Below are 13,766 nucleotides of genomic sequence, written 5' to 3' on the forward strand. Positions count from 1 at the left end.
TTCTTTTAACATCGCCTTAACCGCACTAGAAAAGAAAGACGCGTGATCTGCGCCTTCATCCTCTCTCGTGTTAGATAAAGTAAACAGTGTTCGTAAAAAGAATGCACGAATTTTAAAATTAGACCCAGCGAGCTGCTAGAGTTGTTTATCCGATGATCCGATGGACACTACACACACAAAAAAGGTACGCTTGTTTACCAATATTTTGTTGCATTTTTACTGTTATCAAACTTTTTAAAGTGGTCTTACATTTAAGCATGAGAAAATGAAGAGGAGCAAAAATATGACGATATTTAAAATACAAAGAGTTACACATTTCGGCAGGTTGCAATCTTTGTGTTGGGCGCAAACTTCTATCCTTGCACAAACTTCAGCCTCCGCTGAGCGCGCAAACTTGACGGCCTGGTTTAATTATGTGCAGGCAGCAGGTTTAAGCCTGCGCACCAGATATTCCGCGCAAAGTAATGATTATTTTAAATATTTATATTTTAATTATTACATGGAGGAATTCCTCCATGGTTATTATGAACAAATTGTGACCATACAGGATAACTTTCCGTATGGCGCCACCACTTTTTCACTCACTCATTTTTACAAAAAGGGATATATCAATCAGGTAATCTAGATAGATACGACTAGTACTAGGCCTATATATTATTTTATTTCGAATGAAAAAGTGGTGGCGCCATACGGAAACTTTTCCACCAGACAACTCGTCCGTTCGGACAACTCGACGGTTCAGACAACTCGACGATTCGGACATTTCGACGGTTCAGACAACTTGACTTTGATTTTGAGGATGAGACAACTCGAGGGATGGATGGCCAAGACAAGTCGACGGTTGAGCGGCCGACCTCCGTAGTTACTACTAATCATGTTTTTACTATTACACAAAGTTTCCTGTAGTATTCCTGCGATTTCTATAATATAATTTATCATTATTATTTATCAATTAGGCCTGTTAATTATTATCATCACAAGAAAGTGTGGTGTCCCACTCAAGCCATTCTTTGAAGAAACATCTGTTAGTTAGTGACTGTCCTGGGAGACTTTGTGTATGAAAAACAGACTCAGCTAGTACAGTAGCAGTTTGTCTTTAATTTATTCAAAATAATAATAGGTTAAAAAAATATATATATATTAAGTAATTAAAACATTATATTATTTATACAGCTCTATAAATTGATGGAAGATTTACTTTTATTTATTTTATTACCACCAACAATAACAACTTGGTCAATGTATGGTAGCCTACAAAATAATGAATATGCGGGTCACGTACGGTAAAAAAACTTTAAAAAGTGTGAATTATCTGTTTTTGCCCGGATATTAAACCCCACCAGCATAATAAACCCCACCACCTGCCTGGAAACGCACCTGTGCATGTGCCAAGCCCCCCTCCCACCCCAAGGCCGCTATAGTATTAACGTATACGTGACCCCTCCCGCCCCGCGCGTCCCCATCTTAAGTTCACGGCCATCCGTCCACTTGTATTGACCCCAAGTCGAGTTGTCTGACGGTTGAATAAATCATCCGTCGAGTTGTCTGAACCATAGAGTTGTCTGAACCAATGAGTTGTCCGAACAGACGAGTTGTCCGACAGACGAGTCAACAAATTCAAGCTTTCTGCATGCCCTTCCTTCCTGCCTGCCATCATAGTATCGAACCACGAATCAAAAGTCATTCAGCTAAAAAACAAATAGTCCACTCCACATCCTCATAATTTTTCAAAAAGAATCCTTGAGAATATAAAATAATTTGATTGATAGATGAGTTCATTTTTTCATGTTGAGCTTGACATTAGTGTCATCATTCATGGTCAAGAGTGTGGAGGGGATACATCCGAAAGCTGAACAGACCTTCTCTACTAGCTGGGGGGGGTTATATAAATATATCGCAACAAAAATTAACGATGCATGCAGCCCAGTAGCAGGTGGTCAACTTTGAAGAAGTCACCAGAGTGACAATGACAGTGCATCCTGAGAATTAAAAATTAGTCGCATCTTAAGTGTTGTAGTATCGACTATTTGAATTGAGGTGTGACTACTCGAGGGAGTAGTAAATTTCATTAGTCTCCCAGGCCTAATTTATGAGCTCAATGGTCTGTAGATTTTGTCAATTAAATCCAATATTTATTAACGTTAACAAATGTAATACTTTTTTAATAAGTAGAATTATTATTATTAAATTATTATTATCATGTTCTTGTTTAACAAGTATACTTCTTTATTACTGTTTTGTTACAGGGTAAGGAAAGTGAGTCGAAGATGTTACAACAAGGAGAAGGAAACACCAGTATTGAGATGATTAAAGAGAGGATGAAACAGAAGAGGAGAAAGAAAGCTCTGAATGATAGCAATACATCCTGGTCTCGGTCTCGTTCAAAGAAAAAAGGTTTGTCAGTCACTCTGCCTGGTAACAATCATTGGTGCAGTTTAAATTATAAGGCAGTTAAAAAGCACTGGACACCTGCGCCTTGAACACCCAGCAGGGTGGATACGTGCGCATTACTCAACTCAAAACAATTGTTAGCATAAAAACTTACTTGGTCATGAGCAATGGAGAGCTGTTCAAAGTATAAAACATTGTGAGAAACGGCTCCCTCTGAAGTAGCGTAGTTTATGAGAGAGAGGTAATTTCTCACTCAAATAATAAAAGACCTCCTTTAGAGACCTTAGTCTTTTATAAATGCGTCTGTAGGAAAAACACACAAATATTGCGATTAGTATTGACGTCGCGTCTATTTGGAGGCGCGACTAGTCGAGTAGTAAACTTCACTTGTTGCCCAGGCTTAGTTGAGAAAGTCATCCATGCTCTAGTCTCCTCCCGCTTGGACTGTTGCAACTCGCTCTTGGTTGGACTTCCAGCTTCATATACTTCTCGTCTGCAACGTGTTCACAATAATGCCGCTCGAGTCGTTGTCCAAGCAAGAAAATACGACCACATTTCGCCAGTCCTAAGACGCCTACATTGGCTCCCCATCGCAAAGAGGATCACCTTCAAAATCTGCCTCCTTGTGTTCAAAGTTCTGCATGGACAAGCCCCACAGTATCTTTGTGAACTCATCTTCACTAAGCACAGCAGTCGTGCTCTACGGTCTGCTGGATCTCACTTGCTGGTAGAGCCAAGGTCTAGAACAATTGGTTACGGAGACCGTGCTTTCGCCAAAGCTGCTCCTGCCCTTTGGAATAAGCTCCCAGTCTCACTTCGCCAAACAATGTCTCTCAACAACTTTAAGAGGGAACTGAAAACACACTTGTTCACTTAGACTTTCGTTGGGTTTCATTATGTTTTGTTTATTCTTCATTTTCTATTGTATAATGTTTTCATTTTGTGTAGGCGCCTTGATCGGTTTTCTGGAAAAGTGCGCATTATAAATCCATATTATTATTATTATTATTATTATTATTATTATTATTATTATTATTATTATTATTATTATTATTATTATTATTGTCACCCTAGTGTTCTTAGGACAGTTAAAAGTCACTGTGTATTTTGCCTCGTTCTTTTGACAAATTATAGGCTCTAGTTCTTCCTTTCTATTTTACATATTGTTGTTTTTATTGTACAATTCACACTGTAAAACAGTTTTCTCGTTTCTTGAACATGATGTTTATAATGTATTGAATTGAATGTATTTTTGTATCTACTTTACAGGGGGAACTAATGCATCATTTCTGTTAAAGTCCAGCCTACACTCCAACAACCAAGCACTGGCTAAAGCTTTGTCTACATCTAAGCATGAAGTGCATCAAGCTAATCAGATAATACTAGACTACCAGAAAGAGCGTCAGTACCTCATACAACAAGCAAATATGAGGAGGCCCTCAGAGAAAGAATGTCTTGTGAGTACTCACTCCATCCTGCTTAATTTAACTACTACTACTACTTTATTTCATCAATATTGGAACAAAAAGGTAGCGATGAGTTTATAAACTGCTGTTTAAAAACGGCAGGGTCACGGCAGTTTAAGAACGTGTCAGTACACTTTTATTCCCATTCATAAATGCCTTTTTTGGTTAAAAGGCGTAATAAAGTAAGAAACTCTGTAAAACTTATTTGTTTTCCGACGTCCTTGAGCTCTGTACGTGACGCGTGTGTTGCATTTTTATGACTGAGACAGTTTTCATAAAGCCCCAAAACTTGCTTAGCACAACAAACTTTTGATTATCAAAAATAGTTTAACAGCCAGAATACTATACAGTTGCTATTGCTGTTACTGGTACCCCTGTCATTTTTTGCTTAGCCAAAAAACTTGATAAGCAGAATTCTGCTTAAATTACAGCTACACACAATTGAGCCCATACCATTTGTACTGTGAAATCGGTGTTCAGACAACTCGTCCGTTCACACTTTGCTTTCAATTAAGATTGAGTACACAACTTGGATCAATCTTGGCTCTTTGCGAAATCGGGCCTAGGATCTACATTGTATTATGTCTGTTTTCTTTCGATATGTTTTTGGTTTTACTGCACCTTGAACCCCCCAGCAGGGTGGATATAAGCGCATTACAAATCTTTATTGTTATTATTATTTCTGTTTGTATTGTTTTGTTGACAGAATCGCTTCCATAACATCAAGTTGGTATTAACCAAAGTGACTACTAGCCTCGGTGATGCTGTGACCTCTCTAAGTCAAGCTCTTGACCTCTGTTCATCTTTACCGATACGAGAGAGCAGTTTGGGTATCGGTCGATGCTCAATAACATCGGATGATGACTCCTTCAATATTTTGCCTAAAACTGACAATGGGTAAATATGACTCGTGTTTATTGTGGCTAAGTACAGTATGTTGAATTGAATTGAATTGAATTACTATCATAATCTTTGGCATTTATGAATTAACTGCACTACCAAGGAGTGAGTTCCTAAATTGGTCTCAACGTTTCGACTAGCTTGCTCTAGTCATCGCCAAGAGACTGAAGAGATATGAAAACAGTTTTTCTGAAGTATGTTAAACAATTGTTACATCTGTTTACAATTTTATAACCGGTGAGCTTTCAAACTGAAACAAACGCACGAAAAACAACCCAGTGCACTTATCAAAAGAGACAGGGTTCGCCTCTGTGTTCCTGGTTTGATTGGCAGGATATTGCACTACCATTTTGTAAACCATTGCATGGTGCTATGTAAAGAAGTAGGTCTCATAGTTCAAACATAGTCCCACATACCTTGCACTGAGTGCCAAATATGAGTGCTATTTAAGAAGCCACTTATATTATTATTATTATTTGCTGTTTAGATTAACGTTGTGCCGGAAGGCTGATATAATGTCTAAGGTGATTGAAAGCACATCTTCAGATTTGATGCAAGCAGTGGATTCTATGGCAGTAGCTACCAACCACTTGAAGACACAATCTCATGACGGAAATGAAACATCTCATCTTGATCTTGAAGTCACCATGACAGAACATGATGATGTACCGTTAATGTTCACTGATGAACCTTGGCTTAAAGGTATAGCAATATTTTGTTTTTAAAAAGTACTGGACACTATTTATACATGGTATAGTATCATTACACTACACACCAATGGAGCTACCCAATTGTAGACATTACCTCATCAACACGGCCAACCAACTAATGAATAATGCATAGAAGTCACCACCCCTTGCAGTGATTATACCCTCTATAAACAGTTGCCCATTGATAAGCACATTGTACCATACTGTATCACCAAGACATTTGTGGTAAGACAATGTGAGACATTAATAAACCAAGCAACCTTGAAACAACAACAATGGGTGCGTTCGATAAGCTTCCCTGGGTCGACCCCGCAGTGCTCACTCGGGTGAGCCCCTGACAAGAGCTAATCGAACGATCACACTCGCCCTCTCGTGGTGCCAGCATGCAGCTCAGGTCACCCCCAAGTGACACACTCCACAAGCACGGCAATGGGGGCTGACCCGGGAGAGCCCAGTCAAAGCTATTTGAACGTACCAGGGCAGACCTGGGTCGACCCAGGGAAGCTAAATGGACGCACCCATTGTCAAGCTTAAAGGCACTGGACACCTTTGGCAACCGTCAAAGCCCAGTATTTTCACTTGGTTTTTCCTATCAAGGTAACAAATCTGTAAACATTTTGTCTCAATTGGTCATCAAAGTTGAGAGAGAATAATGAAAGAAAAAACACCCAACTTTGTGTGCTTTCAGATGTGTACCCCAAGTGTGGGGCAGCAGATTCACTGATCATCATTAGCTTTTGCTGTCCCTCGCCAATCTTGGAGTATGTTGTCTTGTATTTTGTTTTGTGCTGTTATGGCAAATAAATAAATAATAAAAATAATAAAATGTTTCAGGCCTGAAGTCTTTTATTATTTAAGTGAGAAATTACCTCTTTCTCAATAACTATGTTACTTTAGAGTTAGCCGTTTCTTGCAATGTTTTATACTATCAACAGCTCTCCATTGCTCAGACAAGTAAGTTTTTATGCTAACAATTAGTTTGAGTAATTGTGCCAGTGCCAGTGCCTTTAAAGGCAGTGGACACTATTGGTAATTGTCAAAGACTAGCCTCCACAGTTGGTGTATCTCAACATATGCATAAAATAACAAACCTGTGAAAGTTTGAGCTCAGTCGGTCATCGAACTTGCGAGATAATAATGAAAGAAAAAAACACCCTTGTCACACGAAGTTGTGTGCGTTTAGATGGTTGATTTCGAGACCTCACTTGAGGTCTTGAAATCAAATTTGTGGAAAATTACTTCTTTCTCGAAAACTACGTCACTTCAGACAGTCAGAGGGAGCGGTTTCTCACAATGTTTTATACCATCAACCTCTCCCCATTACTCGTCACCAAGAAAGGTTTTGTGCTAATAATTATTTTGAGGTCGGGAGAAATATTCCAAGTTATTGAGATTAGACTGTTTTAAGCTTTATTGTTTGTTCTTATTTTTCAGATGTCGATGGGAGTGAATCACCACCCTATAAACCCCCCATGAAACGATCACGGACTGCAACTCTCTTAGATCCTGTTGCTATTAAGAAAGCACTGACTGAACCAACAATCCATGATGAAGGCAGCAATGAACATGTGAATCAACCAAACCAACCACAGACTGCAGAGTCAAGTTTGAATCCACCAAACCTACCAAAGGCTGCAACACAAAGTCCTGCCACTCAGAAACAAGCATCAAAGAACGAGCAGTCTTCTGTGAGGTCATCCGAGTCAACCCCCGTCAAATCTAAGCAGATAATAACTGAAGATACCGAAGTCAATAAACTGTTTCAGCCAATCATTCCAAATAAAGATAGATATGTCTTTGTCCATTCCCCATGTAAAGTAACCAACAATTCTGCCGTTGACATGGAATTGACGGACTGCGCAGCCAATAGTGCCGTATCCTCACCACGAGATAATCAAAGTAAAACCCAAGACAACAGATCTTTCATTAATCATGACGATCGGGTAATCAGACCCTGGGGAAATATACAACTAGATGACCCATCCGTCAATACAAAAACAACAAGCACAAAATCAAGTATGAAGACAACAGAGAGCAGCTCAAAGAACAAGCCACCAAAAGCAAAGAAGGGATCCAAAAATAAAAGTAGTTCATCACAATCCTCAAAGCAAATGAAGAAAGACGCAAAGAAAGCCTTTGCTAAATCCAAGAAGAAGACAAGTTGGATGTCCGACTCCTTTAAGAATGACTTGGCTGTGTTTGATCTCTCTGCTGGAGATAGTTTCTCTCTTCCACCTCCACAACTTCAGCAGATGACGTCAAAACTTTGCGACACAATTATTGCTTCTAAAAAGGAGCAATGTGTCAAAGAGGTAAATATAACATTCCTTTTACTTCCAAATGGAGATATAACAATAGAAATGGAGAAATAATAACGCCCCAGATTGCAGAGTACGGCTTTAACAACTAAAGATAAATGTTAATAAATGGGCTTCATGCTGGCAAGTTTTGGCGCTTTGCGCTCGGGAGTTAAATTTGTCTTACTCAAGAGCCTATGACATCCCAGAAAAGCCTTTGGAGCTCTTTGGTTGTCCAGGTTTTATAATCCCCAGCGAGCTGAGAAAGATTAAAAGAATGGTTTAGTGCACTAATGCTAAGAGTATTGAGATGTTTATGCGCTATAAGAACTTTAATATTATTATATTTGTTATCCTGAGACACAGCAAAGTGGGGCGATTTAAAATGAAACGTGGTTGCCTGGCAGCATAATTACAAGCATTCTTTTTTTTCTTGAATACATTATTTCTGCAGCCATTATCTAATGAGGTGCTATTACTGAAAGACAGCGATTCTAAAAAGGCAAAGATCTTTCCAGATAATGAAGTTAAATCTAAAGATGAAAAGGTAAATATTCAACAACTATTACAAGGCACTGAACACCTTTGATTGAATTGGTCATCAAAGAAGAAAAAAACACCCTTGTTGCACAAACATGTGTGTTTTCAGCTGCCTGAAAAAGGCTTGGCCTAAAGTCTTTTATTGTTGAGTGATAAATTATCTCTTTTTCAAAAACTTTGTTACTTTATAGGGAGCCTTTTCTCACAATGTTTTATTCTATCAACAACTCTCTATAGCTACTTACCAGGTTAGTTTTTATACGAACAACAATAATTTTGAGTAATTACCAATGGTGTCCATGCCTTTAACCACGAATATTTAAACCAATGTCATGTCTTTATTCTTTAACTTGTATGTGCACAAACGCAAAGCTGTTCTGGTTACAAGAAATAACAGTTTTGGTCTTTGCCCAAAGAGTTTAAAACTGAAAGAAAATTAAAAATTGGTTGTGTAGTTCTTGAGTTATGGCCCCACTTCCGGTTGACCCGGAAGTTAAGGTCAACCATGGGTCAAGATTACCCCAGGCTAATCTCCAATGCCCAAGGAGTCTCCCAGCAAACATCTGTATAGACTGTGCAAGTCTCGCGCGCACCGGAGCAAGAAAACACGACAACTGAAGAACTTAATTTTTTTATGAATCAAATCTTTGCCTTAATTTATTCTAAATGCCGAATCTAAACAACAAAAATACCCATTAGAGCTTGTGTAAATTAGTTTTAGCTTTTGAAACAAATACACAATTATCGGCTAAAGTCTATGTATAGACAAAAGTAAAACTCTGGGACAAGGATGTTTGTTTGATCTCAAATTTTTTGAAACCCCTTTTGTAAATCTACGCCCGAATGTGAAACTACTCAAAGCTGGTTTATACGCGGACGCACGATGGTCGCAAGGGCGTTAGATGAACGCGTGACGCAGTTTAAAGAGGAAGCCGACGCCTAAACGACCAATGAAAAGACTTTTCACCCTGCGCGACCAAAACAAGCGTCTGCGTAAGTTTCGTGATCGGAGATGGGCACAAATTCTTAGTTTTTTAAAAGTAACCTGACCTAAGGTCAAGTTTAAATATCGGTTTTTCTTCGTTATTTTGTTGACTTTATTTTTACTTTGTTATATGATGTTAATTAGTATTACATTTTTAACAATATATGTCATTTTTATGGTCATAAACTACATTTAACTAAAGTAACGGACGAAACAAAATCTCCCCAACGTAAAACTCCATAAGGCTGGGACCACAATGGTCCCGGAAGTTCAAATCCGCGCGAGACTTGCACAGTCTATTGGGCTCGATACTCCAGGCAACTGGGCCCAATAGACCGTATTGAACATGACGTCGCGTGGCTAAAATATATGACCTACAAGATGGCGTCTGTGCATGTGCGTGTGTGTGTGCGTGCATGTGCCGTAGAAATCAAACCGGGAATGTTGCGTGCTGCGTGCTTTGATGATGTACGCGTTTAGACGCGCGTAAGGTTTGCCCTACAGGATTGCAACTTTTCGTAGCAAAAAGGGGTTATTCAATATGGTCTATTTCATAAAGCCTGTAAGCATAAAACATGCTACGCACAACAACATATTGCTCAACAGAAACTGGTTTACCTGCCAAAATTTCAGTTTACATTGTTGCAACTGGTGCCCCACTCATGTGTTACCTTTAAGCGGTATTTTCTGCTTACCAGCTTTATGAAATTGGGCTCTGGTGGGCTGCAAAATTCTCGCCTCCTTTGTCAATAATTGTACAATGCTCAAAGTAATTTACAAAGAAAACATGTATTGAGTTTGTATTGAATATGTTTGTATTTATTATATAATTTGTTTATCTTGACTACTAGGAAGCTACAGAAGCTCATTCAATCACTTCTACCGATCCCATCCATCATGTTCACTCGGAGCCTAAAGTAAAAGCAAGTAAACTCCAACGTAAGTCTAAGAAGGCAAAGTCTGTAGTGACTCCATGTGTTGATCAAGCAGCTCAGGCTCGTAGTAGAGCAAAACTTACTGCTATCACTTCACCTGTAGAGAATGAAGAACTGGATATCTTTGATGGAACCTATCAGTTTGATCAACCTCATACCGAAACAACAGCTGCCCTGAAGAAACATTCAGGAAGTAGTCAAGATCCCGGCAAGACGAAACCTGAGAATCATCTCTCAACCAAAGATAAGCACAAAACCAAGACAGGAAACAATAAAATGACCATACAGAAGGATTCTGTTCAACCAATATCAAACAAAGATTCATCCTCGTCAAAGATACCATTGCCTTCTCTTACCAAAGACCACTCAAAACCATCAAAGACAAAGACCATCATCCCAAGCGATGAAGGTCACGATCCATCTGACCTCCAAGATGACCTAGGTAAAGGTCAATCAGTTAGGGTCAAAGGTGACTTGAAGAAATCCAGTCATAAAGCCTCTCGTAATGCAGCATTACAGCAACCGTCAGTCGCGGTATGTCTTGATGATGTATCTCATCAACCAGCGAGAGGAATGAAGAGATCTGTCGACGAAGAAAATAAGATAGAGGTCGATGATGAAGAAAATAAGATTGAGATTGATTATGAGGAGACGGGAAGAAAATCTAGAAGAACAGCTCCGGTTTGCTACAAAGAGCCTTCATTAAATACGTAAGTCAGTTAATAAACATAATAAAAATAATACTAATACTTTTTTCAACCCCAAAAATCATTTTAAAATTTACCCAGTCAGTTTCCCTTGTGGTTAAGACTTGCTATGCGCACTTATAGTGCACACATATCCACGGGTGAGTGAGATAGTGTGTAGGTGTTCAAGGCGCAGTAAAAAAAAAACCATGAAAAAACAGAAAACAAAAATTAGTCCTTGAAAACCTGTGACATGAGATAAGCTTTAAGAAGAGATTTGAATGTTGTGGTTCAAAGACAAGATCCAGGCCTGTATGCTTTGTTGGAAAGGACAAGGGCACCAAGGCATTTTCTCCTTGATAAAGGGCACCCTATGAGGAAATGGTAAATTTTCTTCTGGAGCATTGCAAGGGCACCAAGGCAATGACCAGGGGGCATGGAGGCAAATGCCTTCGTTGCCTCCGTGAAGTATCAGGTCTGAAGAGCTACGATTAAGTTGTAGAGAGTTCTAGATGAAGAAAATTCACCCCAGGAGTTATAGTAGTATCAACCATGGAGGACTAGGATTTCCCCTTTTAACCGGAAATCTGTTTTTTCTTCATGGGCCACTATCCTAATATAAAACACCCAAGTGTATTATTGTATTCTCACAACGACCTTGCTCTTATCTTACGATTTTACGACATGCATGGAACAGTTTGGGACTGCTGATAAACCTTTATTAACTGTGCGTCATGTGTAGATCTTCTGAGCTTGTTTTAACTAGAGTCGACTATACATTCAAGCATAGGAGCTGCACAGTATTTCCACAGTACTCAACTTTTTAAGAATAAGTGATGGATTATTTGTTCCTGTAGTTTAATGGAACTTCTCTTTATTACTTTGAAAGCAATTTTGAATTTTCCATTTTCATTCAACTTATTTAGTAAAATGCGCCAACAACATTCACCTGACAGGGCTAAGAAGAAGAAAGTTACCAAGAAGGGACAGGTATGTAGAAGAGTAAACCGCACTAACATGGCCAGAGTGTTAGGGGTCTTGGGTTCAAATCCCAATCAGCACCATTTGATTTTTCTCTCATCCCATGTTTGGTTATTTCACTTTTATGGTTGACACCATACCAAATGTTGTGTTTGTTACTTTGCCTAGTTGCGCATCTATGCAGCACGGGGAGAATTATGTGGTTCTTAGGGAAAACCTGATGGGGTATACCACTGTGCCTCAGTTGGTAGAGCATCTGCCCAGAATGTCAGGGGTCTTGGGTTCAAATCCTAATCAGAACAATTTGATTTTTCTCATATCCCAAGTTTGGTTACTTCACTTCTATGGTGATTAGGCACCATATCAAATATTGTGTCTGAAACTGTTTTATTATTTAAAGGCAGTGGACACTATTGGTAATTGTCAAAGACTAGCCTTCACAGTTGGTGTATCTCAACATATGCATAAAATAACTAACATGTGAAAATTTGAGCTCAATCGGTCATCAAAGTTGCGAGATAATAATGAAAGAAGAAAACACCCTAGTCACACGAAGTTGTGTGCGTGTAGATGGTTGATTTTGAGACCTCAAGTTCTAAACTTGAGGTCTCGAAAGTCGAAATCAAATTCATGGAAAATTACTTCTATCTCGAAAACTACTCCACTTCAGAGAGAGCTGTTTCTCACAATGTTTTATACTGCCAACCTCTCCCCATTACTCTTTACCATGTGAGGTTTAATGCTAATAATTATTTTGAGTAATTACCAATAGTGTCCACTGCCTTTAAGTACTAATTATGCAAACACTATTGACATGTCTCAGGGCGCTGAACATGGCACTAGTGAAAAAATAATTGTGTACAATGTATAATGCAATGATTTACAAATGAATGTTTTTTTGCTATCTTTGTCAGGGAATCAAACGTACAGCACTTGGTACCGTCACTAATGTGATGTAGAGATCTACCCCACTGTAGTGTGATGTAATGCCAAAATCAAGCAAGCTATCAACTCAAGCTGAGTACCGGTAACATCATGTATAACTATACCTCATACCTATTGATGACGATAGTCAAATTCTCACTGGTCCATTGACATGTGCTAGTTGCTATCTTTGCCGTTAACCAAGCGCGCGCACGAGTAATCACGCATTAAGTGAATACCTAGATCAACTAGACCGTCACCCGGACAGCCCATTCTGCGCTTTATGATTATGGAATTGTTCCCTGCGGTATGCAGGCGGAACATCGCTGTAGCGACATCCAACACATGACCAAACTATCAGGGTGCGTTTTAGTTAACAGTCATCATTTCCCCTTGCTCCGAATAATATTGTACCAGTAACTGAATATGTATGATGTATAGTCTTGGTTTATTTTGGTTGAACAGTCAATAATTAGCTCCCCTCGGTATTTGAAAGTAACAAACTAGTTCCCTCTGGGAATTGTGTTAAAGGCAGTGGACACTATTGGTAATTGTCAAAGACTAGCCTTCACAGTTGGTGTATCTCAACATATGCATAAAATAAAAACCTGTGAAAATTTGAGCTCAATCGGTCATCGAACCTTCGAGATAATATTAAAAGAAAAAAACACCCATGTCACAAGAAGTTGTGTGCGTTTAGATGGTTGATTTTGAGACCTGAAGTTCTAAATCTGAGGTCTTGAAATCAAATTCGTGGAAAATTACTTCTGTCTCGAAAACTATGGCACTTCAGGGGGAGCCGTTTCTCACAATGTTTTATACCATCAACCTCTCCCCATTTCTTGTCACCAAGAAAGGTTCTATGCTAAAAATTATTTTGAGTAATTACCAATAGTGTCCACTGCCTTTAACTTCCAATAACTTAGGGATCTAATATCGACTGTAAAATGA

The 13,766-nt window shown here is 38.9% G+C and overlaps 1 protein-coding gene across 1 annotated transcript; it reads left to right on the top strand.

Annotated features, from left to right (window-relative positions):
* The first annotated feature begins 94 nt into the window (after positions 1–94).
* Positions 95–13,703, top strand: LOC139949270 (uncharacterized). The gene is made up of 10 exons (XM_071947665.1): positions 95–184; positions 2,247–2,394; positions 3,661–3,848; positions 4,564–4,754; positions 5,245–5,459; positions 6,902–7,779; positions 8,219–8,311; positions 10,141–10,934; positions 11,837–11,900; positions 12,806–13,703. The coding sequence occupies exons 1-10, from the start codon at positions 161–163 to the stop codon at positions 12,848–12,850; spliced, it is 2,640 nt and encodes an 879-aa protein (XP_071803766.1). The 5' UTR covers positions 95–160; the 3' UTR covers positions 12,851–13,703.
* Positions 13,704–13,766: the final 63 nt, after the last annotated feature.

Source organism: Asterias amurensis, chromosome 16, assembly GCF_032118995.1.
Source record: "Asterias amurensis chromosome 16, ASM3211899v1".
Taxonomy (NCBI): Eukaryota; Metazoa; Echinodermata; class Asteroidea; order Forcipulatida; family Asteriidae; genus Asterias; species Asterias amurensis.

Coding starts and splice junctions, on each gene's coding strand:
- LOC139949270 (XM_071947665.1), top strand. CDS start 161: ATGGACACTACACACACAAAAAAG. Junction 5,460..6,901: donor TGATGAACCTTGGCTTAAAG/GTATAGCAATAT, acceptor CTTATTTTTCAG/ATGTCGATGGGAGTGAATCA. Junction 8,312..10,140: donor TTAAATCTAAAGATGAAAAG/GTAAATATTCAA, acceptor CTTGACTACTAG/GAAGCTACAGAAGCTCATTC.